Genomic DNA, 24,633 nt, shown 5'->3' with positions numbered 1-24,633 from the left:
AGCTGTGTTAGCCAACACCACCCCCCTCTCCCTCTCCCCTCCTTCCTTTTCATCTCTGCCCTGTAACAGCACGGCCCTTGTTGCAGCCTCTTCCAAAGACTGGAGCTGGCCACGCCTCTCAAACGTGTGATGTGGGCAAGAGCATCAGAACTGGAACGGTGGCCGTCTGCCCGACCTGCTTTCTCTGGCATCCTTTGAAACTGGGTCCTGCCAGGATCTACGGGTAACCTCCCTGCCTGGATCTGGCCTGCTCTAGCCATCAGTCACCGCATACTCCTCTGTCAGAGGCACGCTTTTCCACAGACCATTAGCTACATGTGTGGGTATAATGTCGTTACTGTTTTGGAGCTGTTTGCCGAAGCCAACAGGAAATCGGTCCTTCCCTTGTTTACCCAACCTGCCATACCGAAATAGAATGTCCCTTCTGCTTCATAAAAGAACTGGGGGTGGGGGGTGTTAAGAAGGTACAGTCCAGGGAACGAGGGAACACAATCACACCATTTTATATTCATGGAGGGCACCCCAAGGAGAGAGAGAACTCTACATGGAAGGAGAGAACAGCTGAAGTGGGTGGGATGGGCACATGGCTATCAATCTGGCCTGCCCACTCTAGACTTTGGGCCACAGGAACAGAAGAATACCTTCCACAATAATAAAAACTAGTAACCCCGGGGATTCATCTTTTTATTTTTATGTGTGTGCCACCGCTTTTAGCCCCGAGCCCGGGGCATCCCATCCGAGGGAGGCAGTAAGCAGAAGCTGACTGGCCACTCGTGGGAGGTCGGAGAGGAGATTCATGTATCAGACACAAGGTTGGACTAGATGACCTCCAGAACGGTCTGTGATTCCAAAAAGTTTGTGGCAGCCAAGGAATCCAGCCAGTGCCTGATGGGAGAGCTCGTGTCAGCACTGGCATGCTGCTGACCACAGTGAATGCCGGGTTCCTAGAGCTGCCGGATTTCATGCCACCTGTGTGGGGGCTTTTAGATAGCCCATAGCAGCCACGTCACCCAGCTCAGATTTCCATTTGGCACTTTTTCCTACCATTTCTTCTTCACCCCAACTACCGTGCTTTCCCCAAGACTTGTTAGCAGATAGATACTCATTACATTGCAAAATGTATTTATTTATTATGAAGTTCACTCTAGAGACCTTATTCAGACCTGGAATTAAACTGGACCAGAGACCAGTCCCTGAGGCAAGCAAATTGAAGACAGACATCATTCTTTGGTGCAAAAAGGTCCCTGGCGTGCCCCAGGGCCCAGATTTTACCATCCACTGGGTTTTTCCGGGCCATTGTTCTGTGTGACCTGTATAAATCGTTACAGACATCAGGAGCTAGTGGTGACCTGAGACCTAAGTTGCCAGGGAGATGGAACCCATAGACACACAGCTGAGTGTGGGTGAGGATCCAAAAAGAAGACTGGACCGTGATGCAGGGAGGAGAGGGGATGGAAAGCCATGGATGGGTCCAAAGTGTGGGACAAATCCACTCACTTCTACGATCATATTGACTTAGATGTCACCGTTGACTTTTACTCAAGCTGTGTTGCTTGAACTGCTGACAACAATTCCATCAAACCCGTATTGGCTCTATCCCCAGTGCCACTGCAAAATATATAAAGCACCGTAGATTGGGGGCTCCCAGCTATCCCAAGAAGGTAAGAGCCTGTGGAGCCGGGGAATGGTGGCTCTGTAAGAGACCTCGGGCTTGGCATCTGCGGGCTCCATTTGACAGAGGTCCAAGCCCAGTGCCATCCTCAGGGAGCTATGCCCATCCTGGTTTGGCATTCTCTCCTTCCAAGGCTCCCTGAGCATGTGCTTGGTGCTTCTGGGCACTGTCCCCTCATCAGGAGGCTGATGCTCCGTGAAGAGTATGGCTCCAGTAAGCTGAGGTATCTGGTGTTTGGGCAGCAGGTGGAAGGTTATGTCCAGGACCTCAGATGAGGTTGTTCATGAGTCGCTGCTGCTGTTCTAAGGAGACTTCCATGTTGGCTCCATAGGCATCACCTAGAGTATGGGTCGGTTAGAATAAGGAGGCAGCATCAGTTCCTGTCTTATCTCTTTCCCCATGACCTCATCATTGTAAACGCATACAACTTCTCAGTGGTTTGCCCACCAGTCTTATGTCCTCACACCCATTCACTCAAAAGGAACCCCTCCCACCACCACCTCAGGACAAGTGGGTAGTTTCTATGAAATCAGGATGAATAGACTGAGGTCCCTTTAGCATCCTCCGAAGTCATGGAAACTGACTTTGAAGGAAACATGGTTTCTCTTCCCCTTTCACTTTCATGGTCATGGAATGACCCCCCAGTATTCTGGAGCATGATGCTACATCGAGGCAGGTATGACTCCTCCCCACTCCCAGCCCCCAGATCCCATCACCACCAGCCACCATTACCAGTCCACTCCCACATCCCTAGCTCCTACTGCCTGGAGGGTATCACTGAGCTTCCAACCTCACCATGGATCATCTTCCAAAGAACCAGCCTTCTCATTCCACAAGTGCACAAAGTACATATGGCCAGCACTTAAATATTCAAGTTAGCCTGAATTTGAAACTGAAATCGGCAAAGATCTCACAACTGGATGGGCTCTTTGTTACTCTTCACTTCTGTCCTAAATCCTCCCTTCTCAGGCTTCTTGTTCAGGTAGCACGGCTTGAGATGAGAGCGCTACACTGAGAGAACCATTTATGCCACCGCTGCCAAGCCTTGCTATTGTCCATGTGGCAGCCAGGGCAAGGAGAGGCTAAGGGTGGGTGTGGTTAGCAGAAAGTGCCAAGAAAAAAAAAGTCTAGGAAAAGACAAAAATACATTGTTTTCATCTTTGTCTGGGGCTGGAATGGATGAAAAGGCTGAAAGAGGGTGGGAGGGGCAGACAGGCTATTTCCTGAGAAGGTGTGGGGGAGCTATCAGGGGCTTTATAGGGATGGGGGCGACGGGAAAGTAGATTCAGTAAATCTTTCTGCAAGGCTTTGCTAGGAAACACATCCTCCCCTCTATTTAAGCCCTCTTACACGCAGTGAACAGTCATAACTTGGAACATAACTACAAGTGCCTCCTTCATAAGGTCAGCAACTCCAACCTGGCTGGGTTTTCCAGCCTGCCCTCACCGCCCGTTTACCTGTGTGACAGCCGTGCAGCCAGACCCGATGACCATCATACTTGCATCGGCACCGCATCATGTTATTGGAGAAATCTGATTCGGCTACCTCAAATTTGGGATTTACAACCACCTGAAACGGAAGTAGGGGACAAAGGAAAAAAAACTTAGAATCTGTGAACAGGGGCTGGGCACATTGGGGGTTTGAGTGAAAAGATAGGGGAGATTGGGGGGATTGCAACCCCCAAAGTGAGCCAGACGTCTGACAAATTGGACTCTCTACAGACTGGTATTTGGGACATTCCAGCAATAGACTCCACTAAAAATCCTCTAAGGGCAATGTTATAAAACTTCATTAAGTCACAATCTCCCTAAGCTTTAGTTCTGTTTGTATAAAAAATATGATCTATCATTCTTTTTTTGTGTGTGAGGCAATTGGGGTTAAGTGACTTGCCCAGGGTCACACAGCTAGTAAGTGTTAAGTGTCTGAGGCCGGATTTGAACTCAGGTCCTCCTGACTCCAGGGCCTGTGCTCTATCCACTGCACCACCTAGCTGCCCCTCGATCATTCTTGCATTGCCTATTCTCTCTCAGGGCCATTCAGAAGAAAGAGCATTAGGTTCTTTTAATAGTCCATGCCTGCTGTGAGATAGACAGAGCCTTGTCTCAGGACCAGGAGGAAGAAGGTAGATGTGTGAATTATGGTGGACCTGATCCCTGGAACGGACCAATGTTACCTGGAAGATGTAGTCCCCGGGGCGCACATCTGTAATGTCCACCCACTGGCAGTCGATATCATGACGATAGGTGTCCCAGCAGCCCACAGTCACCCCCTGCTCTCCAAAGTTGGCACAGGCATAACGCCGCTGTAGCCCTAAAGGAAGGCAATGGTAGCTGCAGGGGCTTTTGTTGGTTGGGGAAATGGTGCCCTCCAGACTATGCTTCCTCTGCTTCTTCCCAGGGCCCCAGAAAGACTTCTATTAATTGACCGCTAGCTTTCTCCAGCCCTTACCTCGAGGGTCTTTGAGGGCTTGGAACAGTAGGAAATTTAACTGGAGAGGGAGAATGGGATGGGGAAGAACATAGTCTAGTCTGAGAAGTGAGGGCCAGGCTACTTTTCCTGGGTACCACGCACCTGTGGGGCAGTTGGTGTCCTCTAGACAGAAGCTAGCCTTGTGTCCTTCAGCAACCTTGGAGCCATTGAGAGTAAGAAGGTCGTAGTGGGTGAAGACTTCAATGCTGTGATAGTGCCTGAGAAAGAAACAAAGCCCGGTCATCCCCGGCATCAGGACAGGGTCTGTTCTGGGAGAGGCAGCTCCACCATTACCCAGAGGAGGAGTGTAATGGAGCAGTGTCCAGAGTTGCCCACTAAATGCAAGACTAGTGTCTGGCCCAGCTCCTCCTTTCCAACAGCACGGTCCCTGCCCTCTACCCTCTGACCTCTGCCAGGCCACACAGCAAGGCTGTCCCTGCACACCTGTCTTCCTAAGCCTGAAAAGGCAGCTTAGCAGGGCAGGGCATTGTAGGGGCTGGAAGCCTTGGGACGTGTGTGGGAGCTGAGACACCTTTAAGGGGACCGCTTTCTTCCTTGTCAGGCTGAGACCAAATTGCTAGTGTGCTGTCCAAACTGGCAGTAATAACAGCTCTGTTGGTAATGTTGGGAATGGTGCTTATTATCCTGGGTAGGACCAAGTCCCCAAAATGCGTCTTCTCCACCGCACCCCTTACAGCTCTTTTCCCTAAGGGAAGGTGTTTCCCACATTCTCCTTGTCACTGGCATTGTCTCTTCCTCTGGCTGAGATTCTGTCACATGTCTGGGACACTACTGATTTTCAACCTTTCTTCCTGATTTCTGGGGTCTCCCCCTTTCCCCCAGCCACTGAATGAATGACCAGGAATTTGTGATGAGGTTCTCCAAGTGCCTAAGATGCAGAAAGTGGGGCAGCTAGGTGGCGCAGTGGATAGAGCACCGGCCCTGGAGTCAGGAGGACCTGAGTTCAAATCCGGCCTCAGACACTTAACACTTACTAGCTGTGTGACCCTGGGCAAGTCACTTAACCTCAATTGCCTCACAACCCCCCCCCCAAAAAAAAACCCCAAAAACAAACAAACAAAAAAAGATGCAGAAAGTGCTCAGGACCAAGAGGTCGGGCCAGGACCAGAAGAGTGCGCCCCTCCAGGCTCACAGGTTTCTGGGCACCATTACCCTGAAAAGACCCTCCAGGAGAAGGTGCCAGACCCAAAGTTGCCACGGGAGGGCTGTGGAATTGGGAGCCAGGACCCTGAAGAGTCATAACTCAGAATTCTGGTACCTGGGGAAATTTGTTTGGGGGCGGAGGAAAGATGCCAAACACCAGTAGCCTGGGGTGGAGGGGGTAGGGAGGGGGGGGGACAGGGATGTCAGGTTTCTCTCTCTGAGTGGGAGAAAGGCCACCACCATCTATGAAAAGGGTGGTATTGGTGCCCAACAGGGTCCATCCCTGAAAGTTTATGCTTCTGTGGCACAGCTCATGTGAATCTCTCCCCCAGTTCTTGAGAAGGCTGGGAATGTGATGGTAGCATTGGGGGAGGTGGGTTCCCAGGAGGGGTGCCCAACCATGGGCCTCCAGGGAGGTGAGAGCCCAGAGGGTCAGGTGAGCCAGGCCATTGGGCAGGGTCAATTATTCTGTGCTGGTTGTTAAATTGGAGGACCACTAGTGGGAGGAAGCACACCCTCTCCCCCAAACACTTCAATGTCCTGGAACGAAGCCCTTCTCACACCACCTTGACTCAACATGGGAGGGAGCATCGAGAAAAGGAGAAAGACAGGCAAGGTCTACACCCAACTTGTTGTGACATCTACCTCAGCTCCTACCTTGGAGAAAGGATTTCTGGAGATGGGGACCCTCAACCCCAGGGATTGGTAACACCACGGGTGTCAGAGGGCACAGAAGCCTCATTTCAGACTGAAACATCTGTTCCCCTGATTAGGAGAGGCACCTGGGCTTTCCAAAGCCAAGGCTAAAAGCGGGTGCCCACCTGTGGCACTGGTGCCAGATCCAGCTGTGGCGCCCAGTCTTGGGTCGGAAGTCCGCCCGACCAAGGTTGTGGATTTGGGAGGAGAATCGCAGCAGGCGGCGGTGCCCATAGGGCCAGTCCATGTGGTCTGCTGACTGCGAGAGACAGTTTTCCTCATGGGCACAGTATAGCAGACTCAGGGGGCGGTCCTCCAGGTAGGCTGTCTCCTGCACCAGTTGTGCATTCATCACCAGGTCTGGGGCACCTGGGGTCAACAGCGGGACAAAGGCTAATGGCACCCCCCTACCAAAAAAAAAAGACCTTTCCTCCTGCTTCACAAAATTGGGGCTGGGGACAGGCTTTCACCCCAATACAACTTGACATGAGTAGTAAGGAGTTCTTGGGAGTTTACAAAGAGCTTTCCTGTACTTCTTAAGTAATGCTCACAAGGCACAGAGACTTAAATATGCCCATTTTTCAGATGAAGAGACCAAGGTTCAGAAATGGACAGGGACTTTTCCTCAAGATTACATGGCTGCTAAGTGGCAGAGACAGGACATAAATCCAGGTCTCCTGAGTCCAGGCCTTTTTCCTACATCATTGCCCATGATTCCATCAATGAACAGGCCCCTCCTCCCCTACTGACCTGGCTTTTTGAACACAATACAAAGAGACTCCAGACCCGAGGCTCCCTATGCTCTCCTCCCCCTATGCCAGGAGGCCTGGCCTCAGGCAGGGGCAGTATCTGGAGGTGAGAACAAGCCCCACAGCTCTTACAGTCCAGGAACTGTGTCCCTCGCTGTCTGGTCCCTCACCCAAGTCCCATACGCCCTAGGTGTTACTCACTGTCCGTGCAGGTGACTCCTGCTGAGAAGCGGCCGACCCCGTGGGAGCAGTGTATGGGCCCGTGCCGCTGACACTGCTGCAGGGCCAGTTCGGTGCCTGAGCAGCGCACCCCACTCATCACCACCTTGCCAGCCCCTGGAGTGCCCTGCCAGTACCACGTGTCCTGAGAAAACAGTCATTGCCACCTCGGTCAGCACAGGGGCTGACTGCAGGGAGGGGTGGGGAGGGCTGGAACGGGGTCACATTGGCACAGGCCTCAAGAGCCCGGGACTCAAATGAAACAGACCAGAGGGGGATCACTGGGGAGGCCATCTGGAGCCTACCTGGATGGCGTGGCTGGCAAAACCCAGACCGAGCTGCCTGCAGGCCACCATGGCCTCATTGAGTCCCCAGAGGTCACTGCACACGGCTCCCCATTGGAGGGCCCCATTCATCTCCACCAGAACCTCCACCAGGCCCTCCTCCGGACTTCGCCCACCAGCCAACCGGATCTGCAACAGCCAAAGCCCTGTGAATAGCCGCCATCTCACCCCTACACAGCGGCGGCGTCAATGAGTGACTATTGGGCATTATTTGAGGATTGCTGCAAAGTCCACCTACCCCTCAGACCACCCCCTGCTGAGAGGCCTCCTCTCCTAGAAGACCAGAACTTCCCACCACTAGACAACGTTCCCCTGAGGGTAAGATTTTTTTTCAAAGGCAGGAGTATGATCTCCATTAAAACAACAAAATAAAAGAGAATACACCTGGTACCTGGGAGAAAAGTTTCCCTTACCCTATTCGAGCTAATTAGTCGACAGCTGAAAGTATCTGAGATCTGGCCCCTAAGAGATTAGGCAGAGGATGGTGACTTTTCAGTGGGAGGAGAAATGCCCTGGAGACAGTGTGGGGGACAAATAGAGGGCCAGCCGTGGAGAGGGTGCCCCAGGGATGAAAATGCTCTTGGTCAGCAGGAAGACCCTGAGCCAGGGAACACGGCCCCAGCTGCCTCCCCGTCAGTATCAGCCGGGAATGGCATCTCACTGGAGAGGCCCCTGGGGACACCACCACCCCCTCCCCCCACCCCCTGCTCCCAGCCCCAGCTGACCTGCTTCTGGAAGTCCATGTTCGGGATGTTGCATCTGACCGCAGCATCGTTCTCATGCTGACATCCGCTCTGGGAGGCTTCCTGAGAAGGGCAGTCGCTGAGGACCCTCTCATACCCACTGCACCGTACTTCCCTCAGGTGGATGGGCCCCAGCCCTGTGCGACAGAAGGGGACGGGAGAGTCCAGTCTCTCTGTAAGCTTACCTTCTTGTTGCCGACCCAGGACCTCAGTTTCCCTCTCCACAAAATGGAGAGGTTCACTCCGTGCCCACCTTTATCACTCTGTGGACTCTCCCATGCCCTGTCCCCAGACTCCTCACTCACCTTGGCCCAGCTGAGCCCCAAAGAGGGCCTCCCGGGCAGAACCATAGCCTAGCTGACGACACAGGACACTGGCTGAGATCAGGTTCCACTTGTGGTCACAGACGGTGCCCCACTGGCCGTTCCTCAGCACTTCTACCCGGCCCTCACCCACCTGGGCCCCAGCCCGGAGCCGCACCTTGGCCTCCTAGAGGGAGAGAGCATGAGAGAATGAGCAGCTTGGAAGCCAGAGGGCCATCTGGGCAGGGCAGGGCTGCCGGGGCTGGGGAGTGAGGAGAGCTGGCACCTGCTCCTGCCCTGCCATCCATTCGGCGGGTGACCTTGGCAGGCCATCAAGCAGTGTTTTTTTTTAATAGAATTTTATTTTCCAAAATATATGTAAAAACAAAATTTAAACATCAATTTTTTTAAAACTTTGTGTTACAACTTTTAAAAAAATTGATGTTAAAATTTTGGTTTTGCATATATTTTGGAAAATAAAATTCTATTCAAAGTGAAAAAAAACACAAAAAAACTTTGTGTTCCAACTTCTCTTCCCCTCTCCATTCCCACCCCCCACCCACAAGAACTCAAACAATTCAAAATAAGTTATACATGATTTCAGCAAGCAGTGTTTTGATCTATGCAATGTGGCTAGTGGCCAAATGAACAGCAAGGTCTCTTCTGGATCTTAATCTCTGATTCCACAGGCCGGAGGTTGATAGAACAGCCTTTGAAATGGGCGAGTACCACAGAAAGAGTCTCAGACCGGGAGGCGGAGAGACCTGTGGGCAAATCCCAGCTGGTATGCTCCAGCCTCACCTTCCCTATCTGTAAAATGGGGTCACCTACAGTGTGAACACTCACACTGCCCACCTCTGGGGTGGATCTGAGCAAAACGTTTTGCAGATTTTAAAGCACTTTGAAAATAGGAACTGAATGGAAAATGCTCCTTCCAGGGGCAAACTTATGCCCTGCACCTTAAAGCACCTTTTCCTGGGACTCCCTGGTCATTCATTTTTGAAGGACTGCTGGGGCTTCTGATGGCCCATTCCAGGGCTGCTTGTCATCCTCGGGAATAGCCTTCCTGCTCCTTCTTCCCCTCCCCCTCCCGCTCCAAAGCCTTACCTCCTTGCGGCGGGGCTTCCCCTTGGAGTGTCGAAAGCGAGGTCCCGCCACACAGCTGACCACAGCATGGATGCCACTGGGGCAGGCTGGCTGCAACTTGCCCTTCCGTGGGGACACCTGCACTTGGCACTTCGCCAGGTGGGGCTCGGTCCCCAGGCAGTTCACCCGGTGGATCCAGAACGAATTCTTCTTAGTCAGGTTCCTCAGCCTGCAAAATAAGGGAGGAGGAGAATGTGAGCTTCCTGGAGGGTGGAAGGAAAGGAGGGAGGGAGCAGGGAAAGGGAGGGGGCAAGGAGTGAGCAAGAGGAAATGGAAAGGGAAGAGGCTGACACTCCCACCCCCACCCCACTCTTCACCTGGATTTGGGGTCCTTCATCTTCATATTCCAGAGTTTCCTGCAGTTGGAGAAAACTAGAAGTGAGGGATTGGAATGTGGCTCTACAGACCCTTCCCCTCAGTCTGTTCCCAATTGTTCTGGGGACAGAGTAGTTACAAGCTCTGGAGCTCAATGGAGAGAGCCAGATGATCTGGATTCAAATCCTGATTCACCTTTGCGTCCTTGGGCAAATCATTTAACCATCCCAGGCCTCAGTTTCCTTATCTATAAAATGGAGGCATTGGGCCAGCTGCCCCCCCTCCCAGGGCCTTTAAAACTCTAAAGCTATGACACCCTGACTATTTCATCGAGTCCCTGAACTGATCCCTTACCTCCACTGCCTCCTTTCATCCCCAGTGGATCAGGGGAAAGGAGTAGCCTTTGGAAAGATTCATCCATCCTGGTGAAGGTCACTTGTACTAGGGAGCAGCCGCCTAGGCTATAATCAGAGCTACTGGGGCCTCCTGGGCTGGTGACTGAGTCAGCCGTGGCCCAGACGTGCAATTAGTAGCATGTAGGCCAAGCAAGGACCTATGTTCCGGCTGTAGCCAAAGCAGGAATCACATGATCGATGCTTGGCCCCTGGTCACCCTTCATTGGGGTTATATTGGTCTGTGTGGGGGGCAGGCAAGTAAGTCACACGTGAGGCTGGAACTTGGGTCAGAGCCACATGGAGCAGTCCAAGAGAGAGGAGGGACTTGGGGAAGGGAGAGAATCCCCAATTGAGGGGGGGAAGGGGGGAAGGCTTGACCCTTTATGGAGTCAGGGCCCCCACCCAGGCCATTTGGAATTAGATTCTTGGCTAGCTTTGTCACCTGACATCCAGCCAAAAACACCAATTAGACAACACTTGAAATAGATTTGACATAGTCCAGATTTTTACTTAGGAATTTAAACATGAATATTCTCATCAAATTCTTTTAAACGTTGCAGTTTTCGGTTTCACAATTAAATACTTTTGTCTTGCAGATGGATCCCCCCCCCCCCTTCCCCGCTTTCTGGTTGATTCTATTTCTACTCCAACAGTCCATGTTAAGCTGGTAGCTGTAAATTGGAGGAGCTCAGAGTGCCCCCAGGTGACCAGGGGCTGGCTTCTTTCCTCCTACATGGAATCCCTGAACCCAGATCACCCAGCCTAGGCACACTTAACCTCACTCCCTGCCCCTCAAGGTTCTCCTTGTCTGCTGGTGCTCAGGATCTCCCTACCTGTAGAAGTGAGTATTGACTGGCGTTTCACTGGGGAAGCCCAGCATCCCACAGACCACTCTGCTGTTGTTCATGGTCCAGTCCTGGTCACACACCTGCCGCCAGTGGCCTTCATATCTCACCTCCACGACACCCTCCAAAATGGGGCTCCGCCGTTTTGCACTGGCCAGCACGGGCTTGATCCGTACCTCCTCCAACCGCTGTCCCTGCCCAGGCACACAGGATCACACAGACATTGAGGGTATAGGACACCCAAAGAGAATCCTCCGTGGGGTGCTCTCTCCCTTCCATACTGCCTGTTGGGGAACCACCAGGAGTGAGCTCCTGGGGCTAGGAAACTATGAGCCAGGCTCCACTGCCTCTAGTCTAGGATCTTTCATCCACTCTCTGGGATCCCCTCTGGCCCTGGGGCCACCTTGTCCCAGGCAAGACCACTGTGGAGAGCGTCATCCCCTTCATTCCTCCTGTTCCTCCATCAGGTGGGCTAAGGGCAGCTGGCCTTGGCTTGGCGGCCATCCCTCATACAGAGCTCTGCCCTGCCTGCCCTTGCTTGTTTGCTTGTGGCTGTTTTTAGCTCTGGGATGTTTGTGATGGGAAAAGGCAGCAATTGTGGCTAGCTGTGTGGGTGAAAGATCCCCCATTTGGACTCCCTCTGCTCCCTCCCAATTGGTAAGCGGCATCTCCAATTCCCAGAAGGCCCAACCTCTTTCTTCTCTGAGTCTGCTGAGCCTCAAGAGAGGATGCTCACTGGCTTTGGGACTGGACCTCTGCCTTCATCTGAGAAACAGCCCCGTGGGCCCTGAACTTCATTCTAAGCCCAAGGATCTCTCACTTCCTTCTTTCTCTACTTTCTGGGCTCCCATTATCAATTCAGTATATTTAGTGAGCATCTGCTCTGAATAAGGCAGTGTTCTACCCTCTGAAGAAAAAAAAAAATCAAAATATCCCCTGCCTTCAAGGAGCGTTCAATCTACTGATCTACACTGAGACCTCTCCAGCGCTGACACCAAGGTCTGTGGGTCTCCTCCATCCAGACCCAGAGGGGAGCTCATTTTCCAGGGGGACATCTTTGGCCTCTCCTCACCTGGGGCCCCAGGGTCTGGGATGGCTTCTCTGAGCGGTGTCCAGGTAAGCGTTGGGGGTGGCACACGACCCCGACATCTTCAGAGTGGCTGCAGTCACTGATGCCCCAGCCATTGAACCTGCACTCGGCCAGGGAGTTCTCAGTGCCCGCACAACGCACATTATCCATCCAGATGTGGCCTATTGGGGGGAAGGCATGGATGACAGCTACCCAGGGCTAGCAGTAGATGAGGTCATAGGCCACTGACCCCCCTTTTTAACCTTGAAAAGATCCCTAAACTCAGTGATTTTTTAAAAAAATAAATCAATCCACAAGAATTTATTAAACAATTACTATGTAATGGGCGCGATGCCAAGCAGTAGGGAGTGTAGTGGATGAGAAAGTGGGACAGTCTTTGCCATCCAGGATTTACCTTCTAGATAGATAATATCAGCGCTTTCAGATTTACAAAGCACTTTACTCATTTGATCTTATTTGATCTTTGAAACAACCCTGTGAGACAGATGCTGTTATTAGCCCCACTTTACAGATAAGGAAACTGAGGCTAAAAAAAATTTATGAGTCTTGCCTCTGGATTACACAGCTAATAAGAATATGGGGCAGGATTCAAATTCAGGTCTTTCTGACTGCAGCTCCATGCTTTATCCATCATACCAACCTAAGAGAACTATTGCTGTTTCCCGTCCAGGCCCCTCCTTAAAGGTCTCCTTGGCACCTGGAGGTAAGTGCCTCCCCCCAGTAAGGAGACTAAGAGAGAGAAGGGAAAAAGGGGACGGATCAAGGGAAGTTATAGTTAGAAGGGCCCCTGGAAGATGATTTAATCTAAACCCCTCATTATTCAAATAAGGAATCTGAGTCTTGGATAAGTTACTTGTCCACAATCACCTAGAACTCAGATCCTCTGCTGTTCTTTCTCCTAAGTCATCTTCCTGGTCCATCTCTCTCTTCTTCTGCATCTTACCCATCAGGGGCTCTGGTGTGAGCTTAGCCCCTGAACCCCGTTGCCTGGCACACGGTCACTCACCTTCCCCTTGCCCGTACTTGGCACTGTGTGCCCATGTGAGAGCAGCCTCGAAGCCAAGCTGGCGGCAGGCCACATTGGCCTCCTGGAGGCTGAAGTCGTCATCACATATGGTTCCCCACTGGCCCTGGTGCAGCACCTCCAGGCGACCTTCCTCGGGCTGGCTCCCGGCGCCCACCAGCCGAAGCTTAAGGGATCCCAATGACTGTTGCCAGCTAAGGGGGGCCTGGCATAGCCACAGCAAGATCAAAGAGCAGGCGGGAGGTAGAGGCCACATCAGGGCACCTTCAGAAGCAGCAAGGGCTCAGGAATCTGGGGAAATAAAGAATATGATGATGGGTAAGGACCCCAAATCCACTGGGGCATTAGAGGCTTTAACCCATTTGGGGGTCCCAAAGTCTCAGACCCCCAGCCTTTCCTCAGTTATACAAGGGACTGAGGAAGACCTGGCAACACAGTCGGTGCTTAATAAGTGCCTGTTGACTGACTAACCCTAAAGCAGCAGTCTGAGGAATAAATACAGTCTCTCCATTGTTACTTCCAGTATTTACAGAGCAGTGACGGTGCCAGGCTGCATCCTCAGAAAACCGTCTAGGACCTTTTCTTGTGTTGAAATAGGGCCCCTCAGTGGCCCCACCACTGTCTAAGCTGTCAGTTACTATCTCTAGTCAGCAAAGACAAAGGCCTTCACTGGCTGGGTGGGTGCTTAGGGACAGCTCCACCAGCCCCCCCCCCCTCGCCCCCCAGGGACATGGGCGGGAAGCCAGAGAGGAAATGCTTCCCTCCCCCTGTGTTTAGATGTGCCCTGGACAGATTGCCGGGGTCTCATCAAGGCATGAGCTCCTTCACTGACAGGCCCACCCGAGGCTCTGAAAGGGCTTCTTGGCTCCGGGTGTTTAGCAGGGACTGAGAAATCAAACTGGCTGGTACTGTGTGCTTTGTTTGCCCAGGACTGACCCTCCATGGAGGTGGAGTACTGAGAAGTTGAGTAATTTGCCACGGGTCACACAGCTAGCATATGCCAGACTTGAACCCTAGTTTTCCTGAGTTCCCTACCTCTCCTGTGGCTTCTTACACTTTAGAAGAATAGCTAACACTTAGTAGTAATATAGTAGCAATTATTATTAATAGTAACAAAAATAGGGTTGACAAGGGTAATTGTATACATTATCTCATTGGAGCCCCAGAACTCTCCTGACAGGGTATCATTGCCCCCTTTTTACAGATGAAGAAACTGCAGCTTTGAAAGGACAAGAGACTTGCCCAAGGAGACACAGTTGAAGTGTCAGGGCTGGGACTGGGTCCCAGGTCCAGTGACTCCAGTTTCAATGATGCCTCTACTACACCAAGATGTCTCCAGTAAACATTTAGAGAGAAGTAGCTTATTCAATTATCTAATTGTAAGCCTGAGCACAGAGACTAGGGAATGGTGAGGTTTGAATTGGCAGGGCCAGATGTAGCCATGGGGAGAGCAGCTGTGGAGAGAGAGGGAGGGAGGAGCAGGAAATAGGGCAGCATAAGGGCTTTGGGGTTCGCCAGGTGGGGGTTAGCTGGGAGCAAGTGGAGAAGCATTAATTGGGAAAAGCATCATCAACAACAACAACAAAAAAAAAACCCAGCCCTCCCAGCGCCCAGGGCTAAACTCCCCTTCGACAAACATTCTGCCTTGAGCAGCATGGAGCTGCTTGGGGTCAACTCCCGGAGACAAGAGTCGGGGCTAGAACAGCCCTCATCTTAGAGAAGGTTCTGGAATCCAATCTCATGGACTCTTTCTTAGAGGCTTCTCTTATCCATCCCTTCCTCTCCACCTTCACTGCTGCCATCTTGGTTCAGTCTCTTACATGGCATCTGCTGGGATACTAAATCACCTGTGAGTCAAGAGATCTAGCCTCTGCAGGGCCCAGATTTGCCAAAAAGCTACACGACTTCTCATCCATTCCATATATCAACATTGATTGGCTGGATAGATGGCAGCAGGAAGAAGATCGCTAAGTGTGGAGACAAAGGTTCAGAGTTCGAATCCTGACTTCTAACTGGGAGAGAACTTGAGCAAGTCATTCACCAACCAGGGCCTCGTCAGTGAAACAAAATAAATGGACTAAGCAGTCCCTTCCTTCTAAGGATCTTCCTAAAACCACTTTCATCATCCCACTGTCCCTGCTCTCCATTGCCTCCTAAGTCAGGAATAGGCAGCCCACGTTTTTTTTTTTTGGATGGCTCCAATTTCTCCAAACTACTTAACCGGCTTCAATAAAAACAAACGAAAACATGTATCATTCTTTGTTTCAGAACTCAACATTTCAGTCACTAGGGCATACCTGGCATAGGGTGCTGCCTGTGGGTCACTCCTGGTCCCTCTCACCAAGAATAAACAAATAAGCACATAGTGTGTGAGTCTCCCCGTGTGGTCAGAGAGGCTTGGAATGGTTAGTGGACAAAGAGAAATAACACCTTGGTCAGTTAGTCACCAGTTTGGGTCTGGCCCAGAAAGACAGGCGGATCTTCAGGCGGGTGTGTCTTCAGTGTGGTTTGTGGCCGACAGCACCTCTGCACCCAATATGAAGGAACTGGAAAGAGAGAGATGATAGAGGGTAGGACATCACTGATTGGTAATACAGGGATGAGGAAAGGCACAACAGTGGGCTCGTAGTCAAGAGACCAGAGTGGTCCCTACTCTGCCACTTAATACCTGTGATGAGCCTGTTTCTCCACATGTAAAGTGGAGGGTTAGACATGACGAAGAAGGGCCTGGATGAGTTGACTTCTAGAGTACTTTGCTACACATTATCTTTGATGCTATGATCTTACCAAGGCTTATAGTCCCATTCATTTATCTCTGACACTGTGGTTCTAAGGGGGAAGGAGGGGCTTCAGTAGAGAAACTGAAGTCAGGTGACAGCTCCAGGGTCATACTCATTTTCCTTCTCATTCCTCACTGTATAGGAGTTCATCCAGCCACTGACCAGCCTGGTCCCCCTGCTCTGAGTCCCCCTGGTCCTAGGCACAAAGATCATTGATTAAGAGCTAGAAGAGACTAGTCCAAACAGTGTCAGACTCAAATAGAAATGGATCCTCGTGAGACACATGTTGACTGAGAAAAAACTGCAAATTAACAGTGTCTTTGTTGTATTTTTTAAATTAATTTTGCTAAATACTTCCCAATTACATTTTCTTTTTTTCCAGGGCAATGAGGGTTAAGTGACTTGTCCAGGGTCACACAGCTAGTAAGTGTCAAGTGTCTGAAGCTGGATTTGAACTCAGGTCCTCTTGAATCCAGGGCCAGTGCTTTATCCACTGAGCATTTTAATCTGCTTCCAGTACTAGCGGGGTTTTGCCTCAGTTTGACAGCTTCTATGTAGTCCAACCGTGTTTTTCAGAGGAGGGAATTGAGGTCCAGAGAGGTTACGTGACCAAAGTAGTAAGTAGCAGAGTGGGAACAAGAACCCAGATCTCCTGACTTCTAGTTTATGGTTGTGCCTTCTCTTGCCTCTGATCCCCAACTGTTGACCACATTCTCACTCAGTGTGTCTCTCTGTCTCTGGCTTTGGCTCTGAGTCTCTGGCTCACTCTCCTTTGTCTCTGTGTCTCTTTCTTTCTGTGTGTGTCGCTCTCTGTCTTGTTTCTCTGCCTCTCTCTCCTCATACTGGTGGTGGTGACACTGCCTACCAAAAACTACACCAAGGACTTCAACTACAGACACACCTCTCCTTCTGGGTCAGCCCCAAGTTGGCGACTAACTGGCCAAGGCTTTCTATCCTTTAGTATACTAAGAAATTCCAAGTCAGGATTCAAATCCAGGTCTTTTGACTCCCATCTAGCAAGTCCTCTTTCTCCGGCTCCGTGTGGCTCTATCTCTGCTCTGCGTGGGCTGAGGGGGCTGGAGGGGGGATGATAACAGAGATAGTTGGAAATAGGAAAAGGAGAGTGTTAGGGGAAAGGGCAGGAGAGGAAACAAAGGTGTCAGGAAAGCAAGATTCTTACCAAGAGAAAAAGTGGGCTTGAATGCAAAATTTCATCCACTTAAGGGAGGCAATAACTGCAGGGCATGCAGAGGTGGGGCTGTAGGTAACGGGGACTGGAGAGGAAAGGTGAGAGGGATGTGTGGGGAGCAGGGCTGGGGGAGAAGGGATGAATGAAATTCCACCATGTTATGGGCTGATTTATGACCCTGGCAGAACTATGTAAGAGCCCTGGGGTGTGTGCCAGCTCTGAGCTGAGCCAGGAGACACTTCCCAGGCTGGTTCCAGCTCAGGGTAGAATGAGGCACCTGCTCCACACTTCTTGCCAAACAAGACTGGCACCTGGCCTGACCTGGCTGAGCAGGGGAACTGCTAGGTATGGGGGAATCCCAGAGCCTGCTAGGTGATGATTGGGAGGGGAAGGGGACAGTTTGGACCTGAGGAACTCTGGCTTCGCCACCTTTTCTCCAGAGGTGCCTTTGTCCTGGGCCTGGATGCAGGTGGCAGCTTTGAGTTGTTCCCCTTAGTCCAAGCCTCCTGTGCCATAAGGAATAGAGGGGAGTCAAGGTGCCCATTCAGAATCCTAGGCTGTAGATGGTCAGAATGGAAAGAGACTTGAGATCTTTGCGTCCAACTCCATTTTATGAACAAAAAACCCCAGAGGATCAGAGAGGTAAGATGTCTTACTTATTCTAAGTGGCAGAGCTGGGGTGAGAATCCAGGTCTTCTGATACCCAAACTAGTCTCTTACTACTATGGCATGCTGTCCCCTAGACTGGGCTTCAATGTATTTTAAGCTAATGGGTTGAAATACCTATCTTTCCAGGTTCACAAAAAGTGGAGATTAAACCACATACCAGTCACCTTTCTGTAATTCTCTGTGTCTCTCTGTCTCTCTGTCTCTGCATCTCTTTCTATCTCTGTCTGTCTCTCATTGTGTATGTCTCTGTCTCTGTCTCCCTCTTTCTTTCTTTCCCTGTCTTTCCTCCCCCCCACCCCACTCTATGTCTCTCCCCCTCAGTCTGTCTCTCCATTCCTTTCTCTCTCTCTTTGTGTGTGTCTCTGTCTCTGTCTCCCTCTCTCTCTCTCTCTCTGCCTCTGTCTAACCCTAGTCCACTTTTTTTTTTTTTTTGCCGTGGACCTTTGCAGACTTCTACCAACCTCCAAAGGATATCAACCTTCTTTGCCCAAAAACATCCACTGAAAAAATAGTTACTTGTAAAGAAAGGATGTGTTTATGCCCATGTGCAAAGTAGTTTGGTCATTTTACCAATCGGTAACAAGCTTATAAGCAATGAGCAAACAGCTGAGGACCAATACAATCACACAATCCAACTTGCTGAATAATAACCATCCTTTTTTTTTTTTAATCATGCAGAACTTTACTGTGTTCAAAGTACACACATCTCAATCAATCATGCCCCCACCTGGCTATGAGCAAAGCAGGAGTCCTTATTTTCCTTTTACATGTAAGAAAACTGAGGTTCATGGGCTGAATGGGGGAAGAGGTGACCAAGATCACTCAATCTGTCAAAAGTGGAGCCTGGGCTGGAACCCAGATGTCTGAATTCTGAGGTTAGTGCTCTTTCCAATCCAACATGTTCTGTTTAGACATAGCCCAAAGTTATTTAAAACAAAACAGAACAAAAAATGCTTTCAAAACTCAGAGGCAGAGACAGAGCTGGGAGAGATAGAGAAATACGAAAAGATGAAAGGGGAAAGGGGGAGAGACTCCTGTAGAAAACTGGGCACCCAGGAGATCAGAAATACTTACTCAACACTCCGTTGGTCCACTCACCACTTGGAGCATAGAATTGGGTAAGGGGCTGTTGCTGTTGCTGCTGCTGCTGCTGCTGCCGCCACCTCCTAAATTGCTTCCTGTCAGGTAAGTCTTGGAGCTGTCCGGCCCTTATATCCCGACTCCCTTTTCCTTAACCCCCTCCCTCTACTCCCCCCTGCAGTCCAGTCTCCCGAAGCCAAATGAATCCATAAGGAGGGGATGGGGAGGAGCTTCCAAGGGCCAGATGCCCAGCAGGAGGGAACCAGCTCAGCCCAGCCCAGCCCAGCTTCCTGGGCACAAATCTGAAATAACCAAGGCCCGGCTCCAAGCTCTACAACCTGCACCCCACAACCAGGACTACCTCACCGGCTGGGGTGGGGCACAATGGGCTGAGCTCTGGGGCTTGGAAAGGGAGAGTTTGATTGTGGAGCCTGAGGCTAGAGGAGTGAAAGGAAAACCTCCTTTCTAAAGGGCTGGGGAGGTGCTCAGCCAAGGGCTCGTCCCAGTCCCCTTCCCCCAGGGACTAGGCAAGCTCACCCTGTCCCTGGTGCCCAGGCTTCTGGTGACCCATGCAGGTCATTCTTCTGCCCCTCAGTATTTTTTTTTTTTTTTGGCTACGGCTTGAGGTCTTGGCAGTCGCAAGAAGTCCAGCACAGCACTTCGTGGGAGCTATTTTCACTGGTTATTTTCTATTTTCACTGAGGACCAAAGGAAAGGAAATAGGCATAAACAGCAGCATGAAGAATTGAGGTCAGATAGAGAGAAGCATTTCCTGGAAGCGGCGTTTGTCACATACTGGAACAGATGACTTAGGGAGGTTGTGAAATCCTGCTGGAGTTTGAAAGGGGCTTTTAAAAAAGGGATTTGTCTGACATGGTTTAGCTGTGGTCCTGCCCCAAAGGTGGGAAGTATACACTTAGTCCTCACCATTAACAGGAAACATTTGTGGAGCCCATGTTAATTTATACCCTCCTCCCCTCCACCCTCTCCCCGGTCATTTCTTTCTCACCCCATGGGGAAACTGAGGCTCTTCCCTACCTAGGTCAGGGAGAATCCACGCAAGAATTTAAATCCTTATCCTCCTGAACCTTAGTTCCATCATTTGTCACTGACTCACTATGTGACTTTGCGGGGCACGTTTTCCCTCTGTGTTCCCATCTATTAAATGGGGGGAAAGAATTACCCCAGCCAGTCTACTTCCTTCCTGAGCCCCAGAACAGGGCTTGGACCTCTCTCTACCCCGCTGAGGCTCCTGTCCTTTCAGGTCCTTGACCCTGACCTTTGTCATCATCCTCTCTCCCTCTCGGGGACCCCTCATCCATGTCTATAACCACTCTGTCCTGTCTGTAACCCTGCCCCACCCCAGCTGGAAGCGAAATATTCCTCTAGCATGTCCCTGAAATGAGTCAACAGGAAAGAATGTTTCCAAACCTGGGTCAGCTGCTGTTTGGGGCGGCTCCTGGGGCCCTGTCCCTGGGACACTGAGGCAGCTGTGGCCCGGCATGCCAGGTATGCTGTTCCTGCCTTTCCTCATCCCCAGTCATCTCTAATGCTGAGCCAGGAACAACACGGGGCGGCTTGGAAACACCGAAGCCACCGGCTGCCCATCATCCTCTGTGCTGCCAAGTCCTAAAAATACCTCCCGGAGAGGGCCTGCAGGGTGGGGTGCTGTTGAGCTAGGGTGGGAGGGGGGATGTAGTCTGGAGTTTCTGGGAACACCATGAACAGCAGAAAAGGTGACCACCACAGGACTCAGAGAGCCCTTGAGACGGGGCTCAATGAGCAATTGTTGTGGGCTTTGGAGCAAGGAAGGAGCTTCCTATTGCCTGTTCTAGCCTTAAAAGGCCTTCCTTGATCTGGTTCAAATCTTCCTTCCTGGGCATCTCTCACGTGATTCCTCTCCATGTACTCAAAGCTTCAAGTAAACTAGGCCACTTGTATCCTCTGCTGTGGGAACAGGAGCCAAATCAATACTATGAGTCTGGAAAGAACATGACAGTGGTCCTACTTCTGACTGGACGTGTGTTCCTGGGCAAGTCCCTTCACTTCTCAATGCTCTAAGCCAGCAGGGACAAACTCAGATAGAAACAGGGGCCACTGAAACATACATAAGGATCTCTACACACCACATATCAACTCGGAAAACCCCATTTTCAAAAATTAGACTCTATTTTTTCCAATTACATCTAAAAGCCATTTTTAGCATTCTTTTAAAAAATTTTTAGTTTTAAGGAAAACCACATATTAACATTATCTAAGTTCTATTGTTTTGTTTATTTTGTTAAATATTTCCTAATTCCATTTTATTAATTTTTTTTGTGAGGCAATTGGGGTTAAGTGACTTGCCCAGGGTCACACAGCTAGTAATTGTTAAGTGTCTGAGACTGAATTTGAACTCAGGTCCTCCTGAATCCAGGGCCAGTGCTCTATACAGTACGCCACCTAGCTGCCCCCTAATTCCATTTTAATCTGGTTCAACAGCACTCGGGAACTTTGCTGGCTGGGGGACATCTTTGACACTTCTATTCTAGGCAATTCCCTAAACCAGTAAGTGAAGAAGAGGGGCCAACCTGCAGGCTAGAAGGAATTTCCTATACCAAAGAAATACTATTTCCGATCCTTATCTCTAGGGCTCCACTCACCATTGGGTAAGTTCCCAAACAAAAATACATTTCCCTGACCCTATAGTCCCTTATGTGCCTTGTCTCCCCAACTAGAATGGAAGCTTCTCTTACTTTTGCATTTATTTATTTATTTGTTTGTTTATTTATTTATTACATTTTGTTTTGGTGGGGCAGTGGGGGTTAAGTGACTTGCCCAGGGTCACACAGCTAGTAAGTGTCAAGTGTCTGAGGCCAGATTTGAACTCAGGTACTCTTGAATCCAGGGCCGGTGCTTTATCCACTGTGCCACCTAGCTGCCCCCTACTTTTGTATTTATAACCCCAGCAGCACGTGATAAAATGCCTCTTATTCATTTAGCATCTATGATTTCCGGCCTCTGTGTCTTGGCTTATGACATTCCCTGTGCCAGGAGAGCCTTTCATCATAATCGCGCCCATCTGAGAGATTCCTGGGTCCTTCAGGAGCTAGCTCAAACACTGCATTTTCAGTTCAGTCCTTCCTTGATGGCCCCCAAAGGAGCCCATGTTCTTTCGATTGTACTGGGATGTATACACAGCTAACTGCGTTGCAAAATAAACCAGTAGTAGTGTAGGGGAGTCGTAAACAAAGTGCTTTGTGAGTGCGGAGCAAGGGCCTTTCCTTTGGGGGCCATTTTGGGAGAGATGGCTCTAGCAGCTGGGGGGAAGGTGGAATGGGAGAGGCCTCAGCTAAGAGATGCACCCCACTGAACTTTGAAGGACGTGAGGATTAGACATGGGGATTTCTGGCCAGATTCTGTCTCGGATACTTAGTACCTGTACAACCTTTTCTTTTTGTTTTGACATGTAAAATACTTTTTTTTACTTAGTTCTTTACATGTCTGCACTCAAGTGTCAATTTCACTAAATAGAATAGAAAAACTCAGGTCTGTGTCAATTGCATTAAAAACTATTTACAGGGGGGGGGCTAGGTGGCACAGTGGATAAAGCACTGGTACTGGATTCAGGAGGACCTGAGTTCAAATCCAGCCTCAGATACTTGACACTAGCTGTATGACCCTGGGCAAGTCACTTAACCCCCATTGCCCCGCAAAAACCAACCCCCCCCCAAAAAAAACCCCAACTATTTACAGATCTGGAGGGTGTTGGCATTGATGTCATGCAAAAGGAAAAGCAAATACATGTCCCAGAATTATTCCATTTATCAAGTCTATATGCTGAGAGTAGTTTTTACTGTCAAACTGATGTACAGTCAGGTAGTATATAACTCCCCATCCCTCCTGAGAATTCATATTGATAAAATCGCTAGGGCTCATTTTTGAAGCTCTGGTTTGAATGTAAGGATACGGAGGAGGGAGCTCTTTCCAATTTCCAGCAGAATCTTTCATGTGAGATCAGCCAGATGTAAAAGTCTCTTCACTTCCCTAGGCCTCAATTTTGCCAACTGCAAAATGAAGGGATTGGACTAGATTGCCTCTCTAAATCTATGATTCTCTGAGACACTCACTGCTGGGAAAATTGTTACCAGTCATAGGGAATCGAGCTGAGTTGAGGAGGGTCAGATATATGGTTCTCAGGCAAAGTCTGGGCGGTATTTCATCACGACGTGTAGCATTTCTTCCATCCTATTGCCGAAGAAACACTGGGTCTGATCCGTGTGAGACATCCAGGAAAACACCACCTCTCTCCATGAGCTCTTGGCTGTCTTTCCTGGAAAAAGGCCAGAGATAGTCACGCACAATTATAAGGGAGGAAAGAGGCAAAACCCAGTCCATTTGCCATTTCCTTCTCCAGTGCGTTCCCATTTTACAGATGGGGAACTGAGGTAAATAAGGGTTAAGTGATTTGTCTAGGGTTACACAGCTAGTAAGTGTCTGATATGAGGTCAGATTTGAACTCAGGAAGATGAGTCTTCCTAATCCTGAAGTTTGTGCTCTATTTGCCCCTTGACCTAGGTAAACCAGTACTATAAACTATGGAAGGCTGGTTTAAATACCTTACACTTAGCCATACCAGGTATGAGTGAACCCCTTGCCTCTTATCTCTGGTGAATGTCTCTGGCTGGGTCCTTTGTCCCAAGATTTCTGCTAACATTTGTGTTATATGTCCCTTTTCTGAGAGTATAGCAGGCGGGGCAGCTAAGTGGAGCGGTGGATAAGGCACCAGTCCTGGATTCAGGAGGACCTGAGTTCAAATCCAGCCTCAGATACTTGACACTCACTAGCTGTGTGACCCTGGGAAAGTCACTTAACCCTCATTGCCCTTCAAAAGAAAGAAAGGAAGAAAGAAAGAAAGAAAGAAAGAAAGAAAGAAAGAAAGAAAGAAAGAAAGAAAGAAAGAAAGAAAGAGAATATAGCAGGGGCCATGGCCGAGCTAATTCTTTATCTCCTCCAAGATTTAGCACAGGGGTCTGCATACAGGAGGCATTTAATACATGGTTTTTCTTTCTTTTTTGTTGTTGTTGAATTGATGTTGGAAATGATCTTTCAAGGACATTAATCTGGCCGTGGGGTGCAAAATAGACTGAAAAAGAAGAACAAATATCAGTGAGACCAGCTAGGAAACTCTTTTCATAGAATAGAAAAACCAGGTCTGGGATTAAATCCCATCTCCAACACAGCCTGCCTTTATGATTGAGGGGAAGTCACAACCTCTCTGAGCCTCAGTTTCCTTATCTATAAAATGGGGGTGGGGTGGATTAAATGACTTCTGATCTCTCTTCCAGCTCTAAATTTGATACCCTCTGATCCCGGCATGTATTGGTGGAAGCCACACTAGGATGGTAGCCATGGAAATGGAGGAGTGAGCTGCATAAACACAGAAAGCTGGAAAGCAGTTAATGCTGAAATTAGAAAGAGGACGATAGGGGTCATCAGTCCCACCCCTCGGTTTTGTAGGTGAAGAAAGAGAGGAGGAATTCCCCTCAAAGTAAATGCCAATTCAACAAGTTGAGTGTCCCCTCTCCATATGATTTTGTTTGGGCTTTTTATGTGTTTTTATTGACTTATTTCTGTACGTATTCTGTGTCCACCCCTCCCCCCCTTCCCCGGCCTGGTGTAAATTCCTTAAGGGAAAGCACAATTTTTATACTTGATTTTGAATCCTTAGTGCCTTAAGCACTGGTCCTGGAACCTTCATTG

The 24,633-nt window shown here is 49.9% G+C and overlaps 1 protein-coding gene across 1 annotated transcript; it reads right to left on the bottom strand.

The window, feature by feature from the left end:
- Positions 1-1,143: 1,143 nt before the first annotated feature.
- Positions 1,144-19,424, bottom strand: LOXL4 (lysyl oxidase like 4). The gene is made up of 16 exons (XM_043985519.1): positions 18,886-19,424; positions 15,471-15,719; positions 13,156-13,464; positions 12,132-12,310; positions 11,048-11,253; positions 9,822-9,860; positions 9,466-9,673; positions 8,362-8,545; positions 8,039-8,193; positions 7,275-7,442; positions 6,952-7,114; positions 6,127-6,370; positions 4,244-4,359; positions 3,846-3,982; positions 3,130-3,241; positions 1,144-2,010 (listed from the first exon to the last, which is right to left on the bottom strand). Exons 3-16 carry the CDS (start codon positions 13,427-13,429, stop codon positions 1,940-1,942), a joined length of 2,256 nt encoding a protein of 751 aa, XP_043841454.1. The 5' UTR covers positions 13,430-13,464; positions 15,471-15,719; positions 18,886-19,424; the 3' UTR covers positions 1,144-1,939.
- Positions 19,425-24,633: the final 5,209 nt, after the last annotated feature.

The sequence above is a fragment of the Dromiciops gliroides genome, chromosome 2 (assembly GCF_019393635.1).
Source record: "Dromiciops gliroides isolate mDroGli1 chromosome 2, mDroGli1.pri, whole genome shotgun sequence".
NCBI lineage: Eukaryota > Metazoa > Chordata > Mammalia > Microbiotheria > Microbiotheriidae > Dromiciops > Dromiciops gliroides.
Note: the sequence above shows the minus strand (reverse complement) of the source record. Positions and strands in the feature narration are given on the sequence as shown.

What these genes read in the sequence shown, in the direction of transcription:
- LOXL4 (XM_043985519.1), bottom strand. Translation starts at nt 13,429, where the DNA reads ATGTGGCCTCTACCTCCCGCCTGCTCTTTGATCTTGCTGTGGCTATGC. An exon ending in ATGAAGGACCCCAAATCCAG is followed by an intron (nt 9,674 to 9,821) that starts GTGAAGAGTGGG and finishes CTTATTTTGCAG; the next exon opens with GCTGAGGAACCTGACTAAGA. An exon ending in GGACACCAACTGCCCCACAG is followed by an intron (nt 3,983 to 4,243) that starts GTGCGTGGTACC and finishes GCCTTCCTTTAG; the next exon opens with GGCTACAGCGGCGTTATGCC.